Source organism: Dipodomys merriami, unplaced genomic scaffold (assembly GCF_024711535.1).
Source record: "Dipodomys merriami isolate MVZ:Mamm:240054 unplaced genomic scaffold, mDipMer1.0.p SCAF_26, whole genome shotgun sequence".
Lineage (NCBI taxonomy): Eukaryota > Metazoa > Chordata > Mammalia > Rodentia > Heteromyidae > Dipodomys > Dipodomys merriami.
In genome coordinates this window covers 5,675,534-5,696,934 of record NW_027204048.1, presented here as the reverse complement: position 1 = coordinate 5,696,934, position 21,401 = coordinate 5,675,534, and the positions used below count along the sequence as shown (strand labels likewise).

Below are 21,401 nucleotides of genomic sequence, written 5' to 3'. Positions count from 1 at the left end.
AATTGATTTGCTCTCACTTGGCTGCACTGTGGGGAGAAAGGAAGAAGAGGAGGAAACAATTTGTTTTATTGCACTTGTTTCCTAGACAAAGTGAATATGGGAACATTTGAATTTAGAAACCTCATGGTAATCTCCCCAATGTTGGATTCAAATATGTTATTGGAGACAAGGCACTCTTGACATGCTCTAAATCCCTGTTGAATGTGCAAGACCTATGTGGGTGCAGAGACTGTAGCGTAGTGAAAGCAGTGATTTATGAAGCGTGGGACTGAGACTCTCACTCCACAACACTTCCTGGTATTAGAACCTAGTCTGAGGTCAGAGGTCAGTCAAAGACAGAGGGCAGCAGATTGCAGGCCAGGGACATGAGGGGAAGGCCAGAGGCTGTTTATCAGCCTTTCCCAACCCTCAGAATGCCTAGACTTAACAGCATGGTTGTGCTTTTTCTTTTGGCTTGGTACAGAGAGGCCTGCAGGCTCTGAGACAAGGGCTTATGCAGCAACACCATCCCACAACCACACCCCAGAGTTCTGATAGCTCCAGGAGACTCAGGTGATTGGGTGAAGTGTCACCAAGTTCCTTGCACTACTCAACCGAGTTCCTGGCTCAGAAAGCATTTTTCCAAGCACAATTTTAAACACTGCTTCAGCAGTACCAAAAGAAAACAGGACTATCCATTTAACATTGGCTCTAGACTTTGCCCTCCAAACAATCTTAGACAGAATCCTACTGTCTTTTCAGATCTTTATGAAAAAGCTGCTCTTCAAGGAATAATGTCTATCCGGAGTAGATAGAGTAGGTGCCCAGATGACACAGGGCTGCAGCTTAGCTCCAGTGGCCTTGATCTGCCTGCCCATCTCCCAGCTGATCTCTAAGCTTCCTCCCACAGCAAGAAAATAAGCTCAACCATTTGTCTCCAATCCACTCTGATGACAGAGTGCCATTTAGAGAAACTGGACTACAATCTCACCTAAACTGTGTAAAGGGAGCTTCAGACCCTCAATTAAGCAGATTACTGAGCCTGCTTTTAGCATGTATGTCTATCACAGGCACCTGTGAGCTTGTATGTTTATAATGCTACAAGACAACCCATGCATATGTTTAAAAAAAAAAGAAATAAGCTTTAATATCCCCCTGAAGAAGTTAGTCTGTGTTCATTTGTGGGGTCATTTCAACATTCCTTTATTCCATATATTCTATATATATGTTATTACCCATCTATCTATCTATCTATCTATCTATCTATCTATCTATCTATCTATCTATCTATCTATCTATCAATCTATCTATCTATCTGATTTCCTTTGAATCTGTTGGAACATCTGCCTAGTTTCCTCACTTAAAAATAAAGTTTGGACATTTAACATCTGTGTATGACTTGTAATTTTACCATTTTTAAATACCATGTTTCACAAATATTAAAGGTTATATAAATGGAGTTCAGGAAAGAACAAGGACCAGTGCCTAGTATCCTAGCAGATATCAGGAGGGAAATGGCTTCATGGTACCAAGTTCTTCCCATAGGACCATCTTTGCAGTGATCACCATGGGAGCCTCATCTTTTTAGAGTATGCAAGGTTAATTCAGAATCACATCTTGAGAGATTAGTTCAACAACTTAGTTATAAAGCATGCATAATTCACAGATGTTGACTCCTGTTACACTAAGTTTAACACAATAAACCAGTAATCCAAATATCTATCTCCTGAGACAGAGAAGAACCTGGGAGAGAATCTATGATAGTCTCCTTCCTCCAGAATGCAAGGAAACCAGAAAGACTGGCAACACTAGGAGACTTCAAGGAAAGCTTCTGAGGTATTAAGAAATAATCATTTATCTGAATTAACATTCCACTCCAGATGAGGTAATTAATTAGGCAAAAGAAAACAATCCTTAGTACTTTGCTCTGATAATTAACAAATGTTAAATCTGCCATTGGTAATTTACTACACTGGGAACAGAAAATTTCAATTGTTCACCTCAACCTGCAAGCCTTTTATCTGCTTGCAAGCTTTCCTCCATAATCCTTTATCGGCTGACATTAAGGAAGGTACAAAAGCAGTGGGGCACTATTCACGATGCTTACTTAACCTTTATTACTGCGAGATGGTACAGTGTGAGCATTTTTCAAAGTGACAGGCTGCTGGATGAGGAACTCTGCAGACAGGAGAGTCATGTCCCTCTCAAAGGAAAATATAGCATCCTCCTATTTTCCACCCTCCCTGCAGCACACTCCTGCTATTCTGTGTTAATCCCTGCACAAGGAGACAGCCAGAATCCATTTATAGGTCCTTCAAGCACTGCTTTCAGTCTGTGGTAAAAACCCTAAAGGGGGATAGCTACAAGCCTTCCTTCCCACCCCCTCCAGCAAATCAAAGGCAAGGGCATAGTCAATGCTGCTTTTTTAGTAAGTTGAAGCCTAGCATAAAAATCTGCTTAACAGCTTCAGCCTGGGAATCAGAGTTGGTTTTGGTTTTTCTTTTCTTTTCTCCTTCTTTCATTTATTCTTTCTTTTTTCTCCCTTTCTTTTTAAATGAAGCTGCATTGCTTATAAAGTAGGCTTTGTTTTGGGCACTGAGTTAGCTACATATCCAGTGGGTAGACCGCTAGGTTTTAAGTGCCATGCCCAGGACAATGGAATATGGTCCTGTGAATTAATAAAATTGTGAAATCAGCCATCTGAAGTTCTTCCAGTGGAAAAAGTAGCCCGTGAATAATTAATAGCTTAGCAAATGTCATGTGACCTCAATATGCTTTTGTATACAAGCAGCTGTACTCTCAGAACCTACACAGGAAACACCACTTCAAAGAAATCCAACTTTCTGTTGGGTTGTGTGTGGATGAGGAGAATCTAGGCAACACTTGCCCTTGTGTTTGCCAGGGTTCTTTACCACTGACCCTGGCGGGGAGAGAGAGGAAGAACAGGGCCAGTGACAAATGGTCGAGCTCTTCAAGTCAAGGAAGTGCCTGTGTCCCCATAAGCCATGGTCCCAGTTGGGGTAGAGTGCTCAGGCAAGTGCTGGAAAGACCTTGATAGAACTCTTTGCGGTTGTGGGGTAGGGAGTGTTGACACAAAAGCATTTATTGGCAGATGCTCAAGATGAGTGCATTTTATTATAGATCAGTTATATTATATCTTTGAAATTGGGGGAGGTTGAGAATACATTGTTGTAAATATCTAATTGAAATCAGGGAGCTCCTGCCATACTTCCCCTTCAGGTCCCACCAGAGTACCATCGGAAGTACCACCTTTCTAACTGAACTGGGCCATCTATCTTCAAGAGGAGATAGGTAACCTAATTCTTAGGGTCTAGGGCACCCATAATGGCAGCTGAACTTGTTCTCACAGATATCTGCCAGGCCTGAATGATGTCCTTAAAACTTCAGAATTTAAACATTTCTCGAGTCTCCACAATCCCTTCAATGCCTACTTTTACTTACTCTTGTCCAAATCTTTCACACAGGCTGCCTAGCCAGGCTGTTGGAACCATACTGTGTTACACAGCAAGACCCTGATTCCAAAATGATCCTGACAAACAAGAGACAGAGCAGCCAAGAGTATTTATTTCCATTTTTATAATAAACTTTACTATGACCAACAGAAAGCTCTTATTTCTTCTTATTGGTCACAAAGCTTTGCTCAAGGTAGAACTCTACCACTTTGAGCCACAGGTCCACTTCAGGTGGTTCAATGGAGATAAGAGTCTCAAGGACTTTCTTGCCTAGGCTGGCTTCCAACTGAGATTGTCATATCTCAGCCTGCTGAGTAGCTAGGATTACAGACATGAGCCACCAGCACCTGGCAGATTCCTAATTTCTACTTTTTTTATTTATTTATTTATTTATTTATTTATTTATTTATTTTTATTTTTTTTGTCAGTTGTGGAGCTTGAACTCTAGCCTGGGTACTGACACTGAGCTCTTCAGCTCAAGGTAAGCACTCTATCACTTGAGCCACAGAAGCACTTCCAGTTTTCTGGTGGTTAATTGGAGATAAGAGTCTCACGGACTTTCCTGCTTGGGCTTTGAACCACTATTCCCAGATCTCAACCTCCTGATTAGTTAGAATTACAGGCGTAAGCCAATGACACCTGGCTCTAATTTCTACTTTTAAACTAATCTTTAAGTTATATGCAATGGTTCATACCTATAATCCTAGCCACTCAAGAGACTGAGATATGAGAATCTCAATTAGAAGCCAGCTGCAGTAGACAAATCCAAAAGACTTATCAATTAGCCAGTAAAAAAGCTGAAAGTAAGGTATGGCTCAAACAGTAGAGCAGCCAAGGTTGTGAGAGTGCAAAGACCTGAGTTAAAGCCCCAGTACCAACACACACACACACACACACACACACACACACACACACACACACACACACACACACACAGAATCATCATCATCTATAAGTAAGTCTAAAGGTATTTACTATGGAACATGTTTAAATTTTCTTGGCTTCTTTGAGAGCATAAAATCTTCAAATTTTATACAACAGTTAATAGCACTGGCTTTCATCATTCTCCAAGGTCAGTGATAACCATCCTGACATGATTCTCAGCCTAGAGGAGCACAATCCTTCATCTAACAGTCCTGCTACAATATTCAGCAAGTTATGCAAAGCAGGAACAATTAGAACCTATATGATGTCCAGTTCCCTACAAGATACCAGCAAGGTAAAAAAGAGCAAACCCAAGACTCCAACTCTGGCCACAAGAAGCGCCCGGTTCACTCTCCTGACAGAAAGGAGTAGGGTGGCCTATTGACCTACTGACCACAGACCTTCTCCCCCTGGAGCACCTTCATTTCTCCTCCAGCCAGCAACACCTCACCTACTGCCTCCACTCAAAGTACACGTAGGCAGGGACAGAAAACAGGGTAAGTTCAGTCCATCCTATTTTCAGGCTAAAGAAGCTCAGCAAGTGGCAGACTTACCTCTGCTGGACTTTCACAGAAAGCCAAAACAGGGACCCTAAAGGGAAGAAGACAGCCTCTCCTTTTTACAGTTGAGGAAGTATGAGACAAAGTATCAACAGTCAGGATAGGTGAGCCTTTGATCTTATTTAACCTGGATGTTGAAAAGTAGTATATGACCAACAAAGACTCAGTTACCTTTGAAACTCCATCTCATTTTCAAGCCATTATCCATAGCTCAAGACACTGCCATGCAAGTAGCTGTCCTGAGATATAATCCCAATGAAGGCTCCCACTACCAGAACCAATGCAGGATATACCCTGAGCCATTTCCCCAGAGCAAAGTAGGAGCTCTCACTCTCTGTCCAAACACTAGGTCACAGCCAGCTCTATGAGAAGGCCAGTTCAGGTCACTGGAAGCAGGTGAAAAACAGAGCATGGCTAATCAAACTTCACACCTCTAACCCTGTCCTCAAAAAGACATTGCCCAAGGTATCGTCAGCCTGTCCACAAGCAATGGTCACCAAGAAGCACAGAGCCGCCCTGAAACTTGACTATGGTTTTCATTAGCAGCTTGATTTCCCTTTTATCAGAGCTAAAGAGAAAAATCCCTTAACATTCAGGTGCTACTCATGTCTTATCAATATCAGTCCCTAAGTACAAATGTAATCCCATCAATTGAAAAATAAGATATATTTACATCGTGGGTGGAGTACAAACCAGTTCCAGGGCTCTTAAAACGAAAGCTATCCAATCTGTGTAAAAAAATCACCATCACACTACTCTCCTCCCTTCATAGCAGGACATGAAAGCAACTACAAGCTGTCCTGTGGTCAGCAGGAAGAAAAGTTCTGTCTCTGCATTGTTTCAAATTGAACTTGGCAGCAGGTCTAGTGCCTAGCACCAAAGCTGAGGAAGAAGTAAGAGAGCACAGACAGCTCGCTTGATTCTGCTGTCTCAGCAGCACCCTCATTCGTACAACACTGTCAAAATAGGTAAATAGAAACAAACCCACAAAAATAATACCTTTCAGGACTTGTTCCCAGAACTGCCTGCTTTGTTTAATGCAGCTGTCAGAGCATGGGTTTCATCAGACTTTCCAGAGAGGTTCCCTAGCTTGGGGAGGAGAGGAGAGTGTACCTCTGCATAGACTACACGGGTCTGACTCTCTCCCAGTCTATCATTCCAAGGTGCTTATGTGATACACATAGAATCTCACTGTGGGAAGTGGCGCTGTGGCTCAAGCGGTAGAGCACTTGCCTTGAGCTGAAGAGCTGAGGGACAGTGCCCAAGCCCAGAGTTCAAGCCCCATGACTGACAAAAAAAAAAAAAGAATCTCACTGTGGTGTTTCACTCATAGAGGGCAGGCATAACATACATCACCTCTGAAACTATGAAATTCCCAGCTCACTAAAGACAAGTTCCCTGAAGAACTCGAAATGTGACCATTCAAATGCTCATCAAGCCAAGCTCACTATGTACAAATGTCCCATACACCCACAGTCAAAGAGACAAGGAGATCCTAGAGACCCACTGGAAGTCCAGAGCAAGTTTCCAACTGGCCTGTGAAACTAGATATTCTGTAGGAACAAGGTTACAGCAAAAACGAGGGATCATACTTTGACAGAGCTTACTGTCCACAGGGTGCTTGCACACATGTCATTTCACTGATACCTTACTTAAGTAGGTTTGGTAGGACCTGCTATACACTGAGAAAATGAAGGCTGTGTTCTGGCCCAAGGCTATGCACCTAGCTGATGCATCAAGCTTAAATCTGTGATAGGATAAGGAAGCAAGAAGATGAAGGTTAATCATCATTGGAATTGCCAGAGTTGGGAAGATCTATTCATAATACCAAAAGGAATGAGTGGTGCAAAGCTGAAAGACAGAACCAAGATGAACAGTTCAGATGTTAGTTCTTAATAACAAAGACTCAAAAAAACAGCTAAAATCCAAGAAGAAAGTGTGTCTCTCGAAGCCCAGCCTCTAGGCACCAGGCTATACAAAGAAGACCTAAGATGATCTCTGGATCAGGCCCACTCAAGGGGAAATGTGAATGTTCTTTGATGTCCTGAAATTCAGCCTATTTCTAAAGTATCCAGCAAAAGATTGGAACTCATCTGAGGAGAAATACCAAGAAAATCAGAATAGCACATTATCTAAAATCCAAAAAAGGGATGAACAGCTCAAACAGTCTCAAGTGTTTAGTAAAGAAACAAGACATGCTTGATTCACTCCATTCATTCAAGACAAACTACCATGGCAAAACTATACACAAGGTGACTGAGAGTCAATCAAAATAGCTTTTCAAAAAATGAGGACTACATTATAGTGAATTGAGACAACTTGGTTCCCTAAGACTTGCCATTCATGATGACCTAAACCAAGAGCCAGTTGAGCTGTCCCTAAGCATGAAGAAGAAAGAGAAGCCTGAATGAGGGGCCCTCACAGCCTCTCAGTGCCCCTTTCTCCTTTGGAGGAAAAGTAAAACAAAAAAATCCACCTACCTAAAGGCTTTTAGTCTGGTGATTCTCCTTTCTGGTGTTCATTTTAAGTTAAGCTTGTATGGTCTATGAACAAAACTGGAAGTCTAGGAAGTGTAACAAAGAGATATGGATGAAGGAAAGCAACCCATAAGCTTTTATGCAGTTAAACAAAAGACAGACTATCATGTATCTGTTTCTTATTCTGAATTAAGAAAAGCAACATCTCTGAAGGAAGAATCATAGGCAAATATGAAAGAGTAAAATTAGAGAAAGTAAAATAGTAAATATAGTAAAATTAGAGAAAGTAATTACTTTTGCTATTCACACTATCCCAGCCAAGATTGACAAACTATGATGCAGAGAAGAAAGAGGCAAGGATGTCAAGTATGGAGGCTTATTAGGTACAACAGCAACTGATCTGTACAAGATCAGTTGGGTTTCTCATATGCAGAGTCAGCAAGTTAGACTAATGTGTTGCTAAGGCCTACCCAATAGCCAAGGTCTATCATTCCATAGAGATGAAATAGTTAAGATTAATTTCACAACAGCAAGATTTGCATACTACTTAGCTTAATCATGAACCTTTGACTTGTGCTTGAATCCATTTTCTGTATTTGGCAGTTTCATTTTACATAGAGGAAACCATAGGCAATGTCTATAATTGACAAATAAGAACCTTGGTTTTCTCAGCATTCAGCCTCTATATAAAATTGTCATTATTAATATTGTTCTTTCTCAAGTTTTCCCCATCATAAAACAGTCATGACAATGAGAGAAACAAAGCATTTATCAATAAAGTCTCCATATGAAAAAACAAACATGAGATACTGGTATTCCTCATTCAAGAAGTATTGATTCTCTTCTAAAAATTGAACCAAACTATCACAAATATATACAGTTTCTAGTGGACTACTCTATTTTTTTAAATGAGTGAACTGTTATGACTTGTGAATTGAAAGATTCCTAAGAAAGATAGCATAAGAACAAAGCACCACATCATTACCAAATATCCCCAGCATCTGGCCCAATGATTACCACACAGTACTCACTCAATAAATAACTGCTGAGTGAATCACTTAGTCACTCTCCAACTGAGAATGGGAAAAATAATTACTTCATTTTCAGAAATAAAATTAGAGTGACACTAAGATGAATCAATAGGAAGTACATAGTCAATGGATCTCATAGTAAATTTTGCTAGGAACATTAAGAACCACACAAAAACAATGGGATATAAAACCACTACAGCACTGAAAGAAAATCACAATGGATAAAATCTAGGTAATATCTGTTGCCTTTTGTCGAAACTAACAACCAAAAAATAATAAAGTGTCTATGAATTCTGACTAGGGACCAACAAAAGAACAAAAAAGTCTAAGGAATTCATCTTGATGACAAGTAAGAGACAATACAGTGAGGAAGCAAAATGGAAAGATACAGAGCATGAGCTTGAAACAATAAGAAAAGATCTAACATTCTTCTCTTCCAAGTCCTAAAATCAGACCAAAACCATAGCTAGTTTTCTATAGTGTTTGTTCTCTTCCATATGTTTCTAAATAAAATAAAAACTTATAACAACATCTAATATAGTTCTCATTCTCTCTCTCTCTCTATATATATATATATAGTTCAAAATAAAGAAATAACATACACAAGTTAAATCCTTGCTATTTGGCTCTCCTTTGTTTACCTTTATTTATCCTGCTGTTCTTTCTTCTGAAAAGTACTTATTAAATAAAGCCAATGGTGTTGAAAAGAGGAAGTCCACTTCCAATGTAAACACAGAAATCAAATAAAAGAGCCTAACTTGATTTCACACACAATTGAACGTCAGTCATGCTAGATATATGGCTTATCTAATGCCCCTTCCCTAGACAGTCTTAAAAGAATGGGGGTGGGGGAGAGGGGACTTATATTTCACGGAATCTTTTGAGGTGGAAGAAAAATGTAATCCAATAAATATTGCTTTGGAGATGCACACAGAGCTGAAACGGATAATGATGGGTTTATCTAGGGCACTGTACCTCATACAGCTCTGGCTACAGGGACTCCCTGGGTACCTGTGGTTGTTATTGCCCTTGAGAGGGCTTGGAGATTAGGCAAGCTGCTGCACACACATGAACACACACATACATGTACACACACACACACACACACACACACACACACACACACACACACACACACACACACACACACACACACACACACACACACACACACACACACACACACACACACACACACACACACACACACACACACCCTTGTTTAGTCATGGGCCCTTAAAAGAGAACAAACATTTAATTCCCTTGTAAAACAGATGAATGCTTTATAATTTACTAGCAGCTGCTGGCAGCCACGCACCCTGCTCTCATATTCCTATTAAGCAAGCTGTGGTTGATTTATTAAAAGCTCAGATACATCAAAACAAATGACTGAGACATCATTACAGTACTATTTACAACCCTTTAATGGGGTTACAAGTAGGGCCATTCAATACAGCTGTACCCGCTTTCCATCTGCCTCTCAGGTAAAAAGACTTAACCTAAGAGTAAGGAATGAAGAATCCAGGCTACCTTCAGGAATAGCAAGCCAAGGTATGGCAGGCCATTCCTATTGGCTTACAGAGAACCTCCTTGCTAATGTAAATAGAGAGGAAATAGGGGAAACTGAGGAAATAATGGGGAAGAGAACAAAGAAGACCCTTTGAAACTTGGGTGGGAACAAGGCAGAAGCAGAGCTATTTCAGAGGCTAGGGATGCAGTACTGGTAAGCCTCTGGAAGCTCACAGCTTGCGGCTTCCCCAATCCCCCATTGGGGCACCCTCCTCGCTCATGTTTCAGAATAGTGTCTTGTGCTCAGCTTTCTACTTGTGCCCCTCATAGGTATGCTCTGAGCAAAGGCTTGATGTCAACCTTCCTGAGGCACCAGCTTCTGAATAGCACATCAATCAGAAGAAGAAGAGAAAAAGGTTCCAGAAACACAGGGCATAGTGATGAGGGCCAAGGAGATCTCAGCAATGCACTGGTGCCTGGGCAAAAGACAAGTCATCCTATTCTGGAAGAGACTGCAGAGCAAAGTGGAAGTTAATGACCCAAACTCTTCACACTTAGAATGAAATGCAAAATCTTCAACACAAACTACAAGGCTGATAGAAGCTACTGGGCACAACACAACACAAGACTCTCAGGGCTCAGGTTTTGGTGACATCCTCAACAGCAGGACACTTTAAGTGTCATTCCTCTTACTATCCCCAACTCTCAGTGACACACCTCAAGAACTCAGTCACTCATAGGTTAAAGAATAGATAAGCCTTTGTTCTAGAGGTCAGTACTTAATAACTATTACATCTCTACATCTCTTCTAATGAACCAATTTCAGTGATGTCCCTAAGTGATATAACTATGTGAATACTAGGTGGGGGAAGAGAGAGAAAAATGAAAAGTTTCTTAAGTTGCATTGCAAGAGTAGGAACTTAAGGGCTGGGAAGGTGGCTCAGTGGTAGAGCGTTTGCTTTGCATGCATGAGGCCCTGGGTTCGATTCCTTAGCACCACATAAGCAAAAAGAAAAAAAGCCAGAAGTGGCACTGTGGCTCAAGTGCTAGAGCGCTAGCCTTGAGCTGAAGAGCTGAGGGACAGTGCCCAGGCCCAGAGTTCAGACCCCACGACCGGACCCAAAAAAAAACAAAAAACAAAAAACAAAAAACAGTAGGAACTTGAGCTTCTCAACTGCCTGGGTTCTAGCCACCTTGGCCACAAGTGATTATATGACCTTGCTCAAATTGCTTCACTGGCTGTGTATCACTTTCTTGGCTGTGAGATGGGAAAGAGTAAATTAGATCAGAAAGCCACGTGATGATTAAATAAAATAATACCTGTAAATGAATAAGATGAGACCTGGTGAGTAGTGATCCAAAGAATGTTCATACTGCTACTTAATAGGGGCTCTGGCCCAGCGCCAGCAGATTAAAAGGAGAAAGGCTCACCAAAGAACATGACTAAAGCATTCAAGTGTCTAAATCCCTGCAAAGGCACCATTCACATACTCCTCACAGGAATTTCAGCTGATTACAAGCCCAAGAAAAACTGCACAGTAAACAAAGTTGCCAAAAATGCTAACTAGATCTTGTCTTGCATGGTCCAGAGAAATCTAAAAGTGGTCAACAACAGTTTTTCATCTGTACTTTCAGACCACCCTGCACAGTGGCAACCTTGGGGAATAGCAGTATGCCTAGAGTAAAATGCATGCAGAATCTTCTCACAAACATAAAAGCAACTGAGTGAGGTCGAAGGGAGGGTGGTCATTTCCTCTACACCCTCATTCTGCAGGGAGGTGACAGTGAAACAGAATAGTGATGATGCCTACTATGAGCCTCTAAAAACAAGAACAATGCTATATGCTCAGAAGAACTTAGTTGTCCACATTAGCGTCAGAACAGAATCACCAGAATCCAGGAGTTGTGTCAATTTTGAACAACTGCCTCTGGCTGGGCTTGTATGAAAGAGAACATAGGAAGAAGTACAAAAGAGTGAACTTGGACTGACCAAGTTCACTGACCAAGCCCAACCCCCTCCAGCTCCATCTAGGTTAGCACAGGTCCATGCTTGGTGATGCTAGATCACTACCACAGCTTTGGAGAACTGGGGCCCTTTCATTCCCAAATACTCCTCACTGGGGAGATTTTTCCAGGAACAGGTCCAGTTCTGCTTGTCCAGATCTGTATGAAACACATGTCATGGTAGCCCTTTATAAAGACGATGAACTAAATACGGGGCAAAGGCATGCATTTCAACTGTCTAAGTTCCCACAAGGGCATAGTTGCAGCAAGAAGACCTTGTCCTTTGGCTAACAGCACGGCCCTGAGCTAACTAGAAAATATATATGAGTTTCTAGGCCAGTCCTGGTCATCATTATTGTCTTTACTAGTGGCTAGGGAAGGGACAAGGAAGTGGAACCCAAGTTCCACTTCCAGTTCCAGTACTTCCAGCTTCTGCTCCTCTAAATCTACCCAGGACCTCCCTGTTCCTGACATCTTCCTCTAGCTATGTTAGCTGGATTATCCATTGATAAAAACAAAGCATCCCATTTATGTCCACCTCCACCATCCTGCTGTTTCCTTTGACAGGATGAGGAGAACCATTTCTAGAGATTTAAATAGGCCACTATTCATTGGATATGATGTTACTCAGGGTCAGATGGAAGGGGAATCGCGGCTTTGTGATTCCCAAATGCCAAGGCTCAGATCCACCTGTCAGACTAAAGCAACTCCAACATCCCAGTATGCTCTGAGAAACAACACATCTAGAGAGCTCAGGCCCCAGGGGTATAGTCTGTGTTCTTGAAAACCCTGAGTGTTTCACTTAGTCAAATATTATGCTCCTGCTTTTTAAATATTTCCATTTAAATGTAGATTTTGACCTTCTCTCCAATGAAATATTAATGTGAGTATAAAATATATATTACTCATCATCTGAGAGAGGGTCTCCTGCAAGCATGTGTCATGTCTCTCTTCTGTCTTGGGATGACTTCTGAAAGCCATACCGTTTTTATCTGCTGGACCAATCCATGCCAAATGCCTCATGGAACAACTGAGAGCTAGAAAAACCATGTCCTTCTCAGACACTGGGGGTTTGCCTGTATATTTGCTTAATTTCTCTCATTCAGTTAATTTCTTTCATTCAGTAACACCATACTGATATATCACTTATAGTGATAACCATCTAAGTACTGGTAAGCAAAGCAAAAACTAAAGCAATGTAAAGAAAAGGCTAATTTCATTAGAAATACCTCCTTTCCTAAATAAGTAGTCTAATCTTAATATCTGCTACGATTTCTGTCTCTTTCTAATCACTGCAGATTAGTAAGAGGATCAGAGGATTTTTTTATATCACCAATTGTTCTACTCATTCATTTTTATCATCTTCATTATTCAACCAACCAAATAACAAGGACAAGAGTAGGCAGGGTAACAAGAATTGGCAGCTCAGCCAATATGTGAATTTCCCACTATTTATTTGCCTCTTCATGCTGGATCATTTGAACACAATAGTAATATATTATTTAACAAGCCACTTTCAAAATGCAACTGTCCTAGCCTTGCCCGCTGAAAGAAGACAAGGCTGTATTCAAGAGCCAAAGAGCCTTGTTTGAGGTCATAGGATTTTCTTAACTACAGACCTTCATGCAAATTAGTTCTTGCTCTCCATCTCAATCCCTGTGTCACCAAAACGGACACAGCAAGTTATGTCCCATTCTGCTCTAAATACTAATTGATTACCATTCAAGTTAAACCATCAGAAAAGGCCCTCACAAATAAAAGACAGAGCTCAGAAATCAGCATCTAAGGGAATTTGAAATATTCACATCACACCTGTTGGCTCTGAGCCAACAAGCCCCACAAAGAACTGTGTCTGGTTGCCCAGTTCATTCTTTCAGTCACCCAAACAACACTTTCATTCAGCAAATATCTGCTGCATACTTTCCATTCTCCAGGCCCTGCTTGAGTATCCAGTACTACACAATACAGATGTTTCTGCTCTGCTGATTTTACATCTTCTCCAACAACCCGCCTACAATTCAATACTTCACATGCATTTGCAGTTGAATAATTCCCTTTCCCAACTCAGACCATTCTTCCCTCAGCAAGCACACCCTTCACTAGATCTGGAGCCCCCATATTTGACTCAACTTGTAACATTGTTATGTACCATTCTCCATTTCCTTTATTTCCTTCCCACAAGACACATACTGACCACCTTTCAGGTCCACCGAAAGAGCTGATGTCCAACACTGTCACTCTGCAGGCCTCTCTTCCAGGCCTGCATCACACCCTTCAATAACAATCTCTTCTAATACCAGATAGCCTGCAGCCCTCTGCCACTGAGAGTGACAAAGTGTCAAATGCAGTCTTCTCCCTGGACACCTTTCCTTCTGCTCCCCTTTCCTTCTGCTCCCCACATATAAGCACACTGTCCATCACCTGCCCACACACAGGAAAAAAAACACATGCAGACCCCTCCCATCCAGAGTGAACTTTAACCATTATACTTGGCTGTCAATGAAATCTTGACACCTCTTTGAAGCCTGAGCCAGGACAGGCAGCCAGTAGAGTGTCAGCCAATGAGGATTTAGTGTCATTTGTTTATTCTTGGGAATGCATGAATGAGCCAGAAACTTCAAAAATTCCATGTAAAATTTCAGTGAATTCATAGCTTCTTCGAGACAAATTACTTACCAAAGAATTTAAGAACATGTCCTATTGCACTCTGCTGAATCACTAAACCAAGACTCAGGACTTTATAACTGCCACCATTACTGCTTGGGCATTTGGTTACTTTATTGTGATTTCACCACTTTGTGACATGTTACTGTACCCAATAACAGATGTGGACTCTGAGAGATGGGAATGACTTCTCAAGGCCACATTGCGTGTAAACAGTTCGATGAAAACTGAACTGAGGCACCCAGTTTGGCTTTTGTTCTAAGAAAATGTTCAAACACACTGAAGACAAGAAACAAGCACCATATCCTCTACTTAGATTGGAAACTGTTAAAAACCAAGTATGCTTCAACTGTATACTTTTTTATTTCGTTTAACAATGCTGGCAAATTGCAGATATGTTACTTTGTAAACTAAATTCTTCATATGCATTTCCTCATGTGGGCATCTCTTCAGAGACAAGTAATACATCACACTTCACACTTAGGACAAAAACTGTAAGTTTCTAAGTTCATTTGATAGTCAGTCCCTATTTAAATTTATAAAACTGCCCTAACATATTTTACGTCAGTTATTATTTTGAAGCTAGAACCAATCAAGATTTGAACATTACATTCAACTGATGCTTCTTTTGTCCCTTATAATTCAGAATAAATTTTCTGAACACTGTTCTGAGCAGACAAGAGAGCTCAGCTATGTTGAGGATGTTCCAGGCTTTATGTTGATCTTGTTCTTTCTTCTTAGTGTTTTGGTAAGCCCTATGACTCCTATGTTAGAGTCCTATCCACAACTCTGGACAAAGCTTTTCCTCAGTGATGCAATTCATTTTGTGTAACATATCAGGAGAATCAAGCTGTCAGGCTTCCTAGTCACTGTGATGTTACTAAGCCTGACTATGCCACTAAGTTGGTAGCCATCATTCTAAGGACTCATTTCCCCATTTCTTATAAAAGCCAGGGCATTCCTTGCCATCCTAAGATTATTCTGCTATCCAATACCCTTTCACCTAATTGTTTTACACTGATGGCACTTACTAAATTAAATAGTTCACTTTAGTTTGCAAGTGTTGATATGCTAACGCTACATTTTCTTCTATATTTTGTTTGCTAGTATCCATTTGTAAAATGAACTTGCCTTACCAATCACAGAAAATCTAGTCCATCATTAAAAACAGCAGAAATGTTTAACTCTTCCTTTCGTTTCAGTTTTCAGAAGAAGAGGGATAGTAGTCATGATGTCAATCAAGAGTTTCCTCTGTCCTCTCCTGCCCCTGCTCAACTGTAGACACAAATGTGGAGAACTTAACTCAGTGGTTAATATCCAACAGTAGTTATCCTCGTTAGTGTCCAAACAGTCTAAACTCTGAGCAGCAGACACCCCTTTCACCTGGGAATAATGGGGTCTTGACAAACACACTTACTACAATGAGCTGCACAAATCCACGTATTTGCTTCATTTCTGCACCAGTGGGCTTCTCAATGCTTCTCCTAGTAAAACATTTCACAACTACATGATTTTATGAAGCATTTCCCCTACAGACATCAGACATTTTAAAAGTAGTGCTAAGCAGATGAAATGGCTATTACTGAGCTCACACATGATGAGAATCTTCATTTTCTTTTCGAGCTTACTCTGAACAAAAGCAAGGGACACTAAGAAACATTCTTTGAAATATAATAAGACTGCACTGTTTCCTCAACAGCTCTTCTTTAACACAGACCTACCCACTGACTCATGATCAAAGTGTACATAAGGACCAATTAAAAACATAAACCCAGAGGGTATATTCAAGTTAGGAAAAAGAAGAAAGATAGCAAGCAAAGCAATGGTTTTCAAAAGCATGAAGCTGAGTGTGGTGAGGTATGCCTGGACTCCCAGGCTGAGGATGAGTTGTGGACCAGTTAGGGATACATAGTCAGGTCCTGCTAAAAACAGAAATAGGATTACTGGGGGCTGGCCCACAGTTTCCCATTCAGTAAGTCTGGGGCAGAACCAGAGAATTTGCATTTCTAACAAATCCCAGGTAACAATGGTTCCAGAGGACCCACATACTCTTGAGAGACACTCACCTGACCACTCCTACTTGTCATATTCCTCTTTCTCCCAATCTTATGACTCCTGGTCCTGTGCAAGCCCCAGGGTCTCGCACAAATCATGACAAATATGGGTGCCACCTCTACTACTAGTAAGGCTGCAGTGATCAACACTGCACCCTTGGTGTAGCTGATCTGACTTTACGGCCAGCTTCTCTGGACCACTCCCCAATCCCCTTTTCTCCAACAATCTTTACAAAAGAATGAAATGGCTTTGTTCTTTGAATGTGAGCTTTCTGAGAAACTAGAGTTTTATATTTTTCTAATTTTCAAAATGGCTATGAGCTTCAGGTTGATACCTTTTATTTATTCAAAAAAATTTTATTGTAATGATACTGTACAGCTGGGTGCCAGTGGCTCACGCCTGTAATCCTAGCTACTCAGAAGGCTGAGATCTGAGAATAAAGGTTCAAAGCCAGCCTGGGCAGTAAAGTCCATGAGACTCTTATCTCCAATAAACCACTAGAAAACCAGAAGTGGCATTGTAGCTCAAGTGGTAGAGCACTAACCTTGAGCTGAAAAGCTGAGGGACAGCACCCAGGCCCAGAGATCAAGCCCATGACCGAAAAAAAAAAAAAAAAAAAAAGATACTGTATAGAGGGGTTACAGTTACATGAGCAAGGTAATGAGTCCATTTCCTATCCTTTGTATTTCCCCTACCATCTTTTTCCTCCCTTCCCAACTCCCCCCACACACACAAAGTTGTAAAATTTGTTTTCAACATAGTGTCTTGTACATCTCATTGTTCAATGGGTCACCTTATTTTCCAAAGTAGAATCCCAACTCAACCAGCTTCTGCACTTGTCCTGTGACTTAAAGATAGGCAAAACTAAGGTTGTATTACAGTAGACATATTACAGAAGACACTCTCAGGTCAACTCATGTTCAATCTATTTGTTGTTCCCAAGGGACTCTCATGGGCAGCCAGTCTGTGCAGCCCTGCAGTAATCACTGGGAGAGAAAGAGGAGCAGAGGAGGTCTTTGATAAGTTCCCCTGAGATCCTTATCACCAATTAACCACTCAAAAACTTTAAGCCATGGCTTAAAGTAGTAGAACACTAGCCTTGAGCAAAAGAGCTCACACAGTGTATAAGCCCTATGACCAACCCTCTCCCCACCCCCCAAAAAAGTGCTCATTGTTGCTGATGTGGAGAAAATAAGACTACATTTGCACTGCTGACCTGAAGCATTATACAGTGAACAAGCACAGAGATGGGCAATGTAGCTCAGCATTGAACTGACAACCAGACTCCACCTACTGATCTTCGGGGACTGAGCAGCTTCAAGCTCCCAGGAGCACTGACAGCCCCCAACAACCCTGTAAGCCTATCCAGTTTGCTTCCAGTGAACACAGAGGCTGAGAGAATGGAACAGATCTGGCAGAAGCAATGCCTTCTCTATTGGCGTGTTTAATTGCAGCAAATAAAACATTAATTCACAGCTCATATCCCTAGGTAAAGTTGGAGTATACAACTATGCCCACATCGGTTTCTCAGAGGCCATTGCAAGGGTTGAATACCCCCACATAGACCACTGCAGAAAGCTTCAGCTTCTTGTATTCCATTCTGCTTTTTAGTAACATCCCCATGTAAACACGACTAATTTAGCCATGAGAAGACAGTGATTCTGGTCCTGTGCCTGGCTTTGTGACTCAGGACAAGCCACAGTACAGTGGCATGGAGAGAACAAAGGTTCAGATGGAGGCAAATGGCCCTGCCCACTGTGTCTTGGGATCTGCTTCTGTTTTCTCTTCTGTGAAGGGGAGATTAACATGAATATCTACCCCAACACAGTAACAGGGGGTGTAGGAAAATAATACAGAACACTCCTGAACTGGGTCTGGCCTTTAAATGCCAGTGCTACTTCACTGTCACTGCCACTGCACCACCCCCAGTACACTGTTCCTTTATCTGGATAGATGCCCTTCTGTCATCCCATACTTCAAATACTGGCCAGCCACTTCTATCACCTACATGTAATACAAAAGCTTTGCTTAGAATACAGGAACACACACACACACACACACACACACACACACACACAGAAACACACACACACACACACACACACACACACACACACACACACACACACACACACACACACGTGTCCCTCTAGTTGTCAGATGCCGGCTCCCAGTTTCAATCATTTATCCTTATCTATAAGTCTATGAAACAAAGCAGTCTATGGCATCAGGAAAGAACACACAGAGAAATCTAGCCAAGCCTTGGCTGCAGACAGATCATCGAAGCCCGTTTAATAAGATTCTCCACTAACAAGACAGAGAAGCTACACAGCCCAGGGAGGCAGGTATGTGGGCTCCATTTTATGCCAGATTTAACCAGTCAGAGTTAAGTGGAAAACGTGCAACATTAATAAAAGGCTCAGTATCACTGTTTCTTATGCGAAAGCATAACAATTGATGATGCCAGAGAGAGCTAAGAGCTTTTAAAATACACCATGAGGTCCCTTAACAAACACGATGCCTCTTGATGAACACTTCTCGGCTGGGGTCCCGACAAATAAGCAAGAGCACACAGCAAATTGCTACATGAGAATAAGCAAGACCCCATTTTCTTCTCTGACACAAATGGCTCAGTGGTGACTCATGACATGACCAGGAGGCAGGGAGGGGAGGGGCCAGCAATTGCAGCCTCCTCTCAGTGGGGCACTTAGGGGGATAATGAAGCAGGAAGCAGCTGGAATCATCTTGTGCCTCCTGAGTAGCATAAAGAGAACAAAAGGTAACCAGAAGTGAGACATCCAGATTCAAAGCCTGTCCATAGAAGGGTCTAGCTGTAAAACCTTGGGCAAATTAACCTCTCTGAGCATCTGCAAAATAGAGAAAGCAGTATTGCCTTCAAAGACTGTTGCTAAAAGGAACAAAGGAGCAGAATATGAAGAATGAGCAGTCCTGCAGTCTCCACACTAGATGTGCCCATCCATCTTATGTCATCCTCACACTAACTTGTGGACCTGTACGGTCTTTACAGTTATTTTCAGATGAGACCAGGAGAGAAAGGCTTAATACTTGGCCACAACCCCAGGCCAACTTGGTTATCACCCAGGCCAGATGTCAACTCACCTTATCCCTACAGTGTCAGGAAGCCTTCCTTAAAATCCCAGCTGCCAAGGCGTGTCCAGTAGAACCACACTGGAGTGGTTACTCTCCACACTCACAAGAGCAGTGATATCTAACACTTACTGCGCATTAAACAGACCCCTGGTCTCAGGCCCGCGTTCCCTACTAGAGTGAGCTCAGAGCACACCCCATAACATCACCTTCACAGACAGACAGACAGACAGACAGACAGACAGACAGACAGACAGACAGACAGACAGATTGAACTGCTGCTCAGTGCTTCTTCTGAACAATGAGTAAATGCTCATTATCTTTATGAAGTGTTTTAAACATTGTTCTAGGATTTGACATTTGTGAACTCACTGAGACAGGGTTCAAATATCCAGAAAGTGAGCAACTAGGGAGCTTAGTCTGGTAATTCAGTCCTTAATAGGCATAACTAGAGCAATTTCACCATATAATAATCCACCTTATACAAACATTAAAATGAGTGCTTTCAAATAGAGAAGCAAAAGAATTGTGACAAAAGCATTTGTCACAGATTACCTTTACAAGGAACATTCTTAAACTCAGACTCAATAATTCACCATACAGAAGGCAGGATTTTTATCTACCCTATGGAGATAGATAAACTCTTTATATGTAGATTTATGAACAGATATCATTTCCATTCATTTGACCATAGCTGATTTCAGGCCTTCTCAGCTACTTTTGAGTAGAAACTTGTTTATGCCACTGAGAAGAAATGTTAGTTTCCCAAAAGAAGGACAAGATGTGGCTGTACAAAAGTGTGTGGTCGCTCCACCCCAAATCTGTCTCTGACATTTCTACACAATTACTTAAGCCTTTCTTTTGTACCTAACAACACAGATAATTGTGGCTCATACTAAGTCCTTCCATCAGGCATGCCAACAGGCAACCTGTTCGAGGACAATATGCCTTTGCTGCTCAAAAGGCCCAGACTGCTATGTCAAACCTTTTTAAGTTTTTCCTAGAGCCAGACTGACACCTGTGCACCAGAACTGATAAGCATCTTCCTCCCTCTGGGGTGTTGAAAACAGTACTCAACAACTTAAGTGCCCAAACAGATTCCAGCAAACTGTCTCCAACCCTTGACCCCCTGGTAAGACCACAGGTGGGTCTGCAGTGAAATCTTGAATGACATGCATCAAATGATCTTCAGCCTTTCTCTCACTCATTGACATTATTCTTCCACTGTGGGGATCTCAAGAAATCTTGTTCATGTCATATGCTTGCGTTAACAGGCACTTAAGAGAAAGCTGCCATATCTGTGATGAGCTGTGAGGTGGGGTGTGGGGATCTCTTGGCACAAATCTTCAACATTGAATCAAAAGAGCTATTTCAAAAGATGGTATTTATTTCTGTAATGTTTGCTGCTCACCAAAAATTCTCTCTAAGCTCCCACTAGGGGGACTGGGGATTCATCTTATCCAGTGGCCTCTCCCTGGAATACTGTGTTAACATAACCAGATCAAAGTTCTGAGATCTGTTTATAACATTTACCATAAGCATGAAAAAGGGAAACCATCACAGCTGTGCCATGGACTTTGCCATGTGTGTCCTGGTTTATAGCTGTTGCAGGCCCAA

General features: G+C 41.6%; 1 protein-coding gene across 7 annotated transcripts in view; it reads right to left on the bottom strand.

Annotated features, from left to right (window-relative positions):
- Auts2 (activator of transcription and developmental regulator AUTS2) overlaps positions 1–21,401 on the bottom strand; it is an 836,783-nt gene that overhangs the window by 610,420 nt on the left and 204,962 nt on the right. Inside the window, exon 1 of one of the 7 annotated variants that reach the window (XM_070035593.1) lies at positions 14,634–14,728. The exons of the other annotated variants lie outside the window; for them this stretch is intronic. Within the exon in view, the coding sequence (XP_069891694.1) occupies positions 14,634–14,651 (18 nt within the window). The 5' untranslated portion in view covers positions 14,652–14,728. Of the gene's footprint in view, positions 1–14,633; positions 14,729–21,401 lie in introns of those variants that run through there. 7 annotated transcript variants of the gene reach the window in all.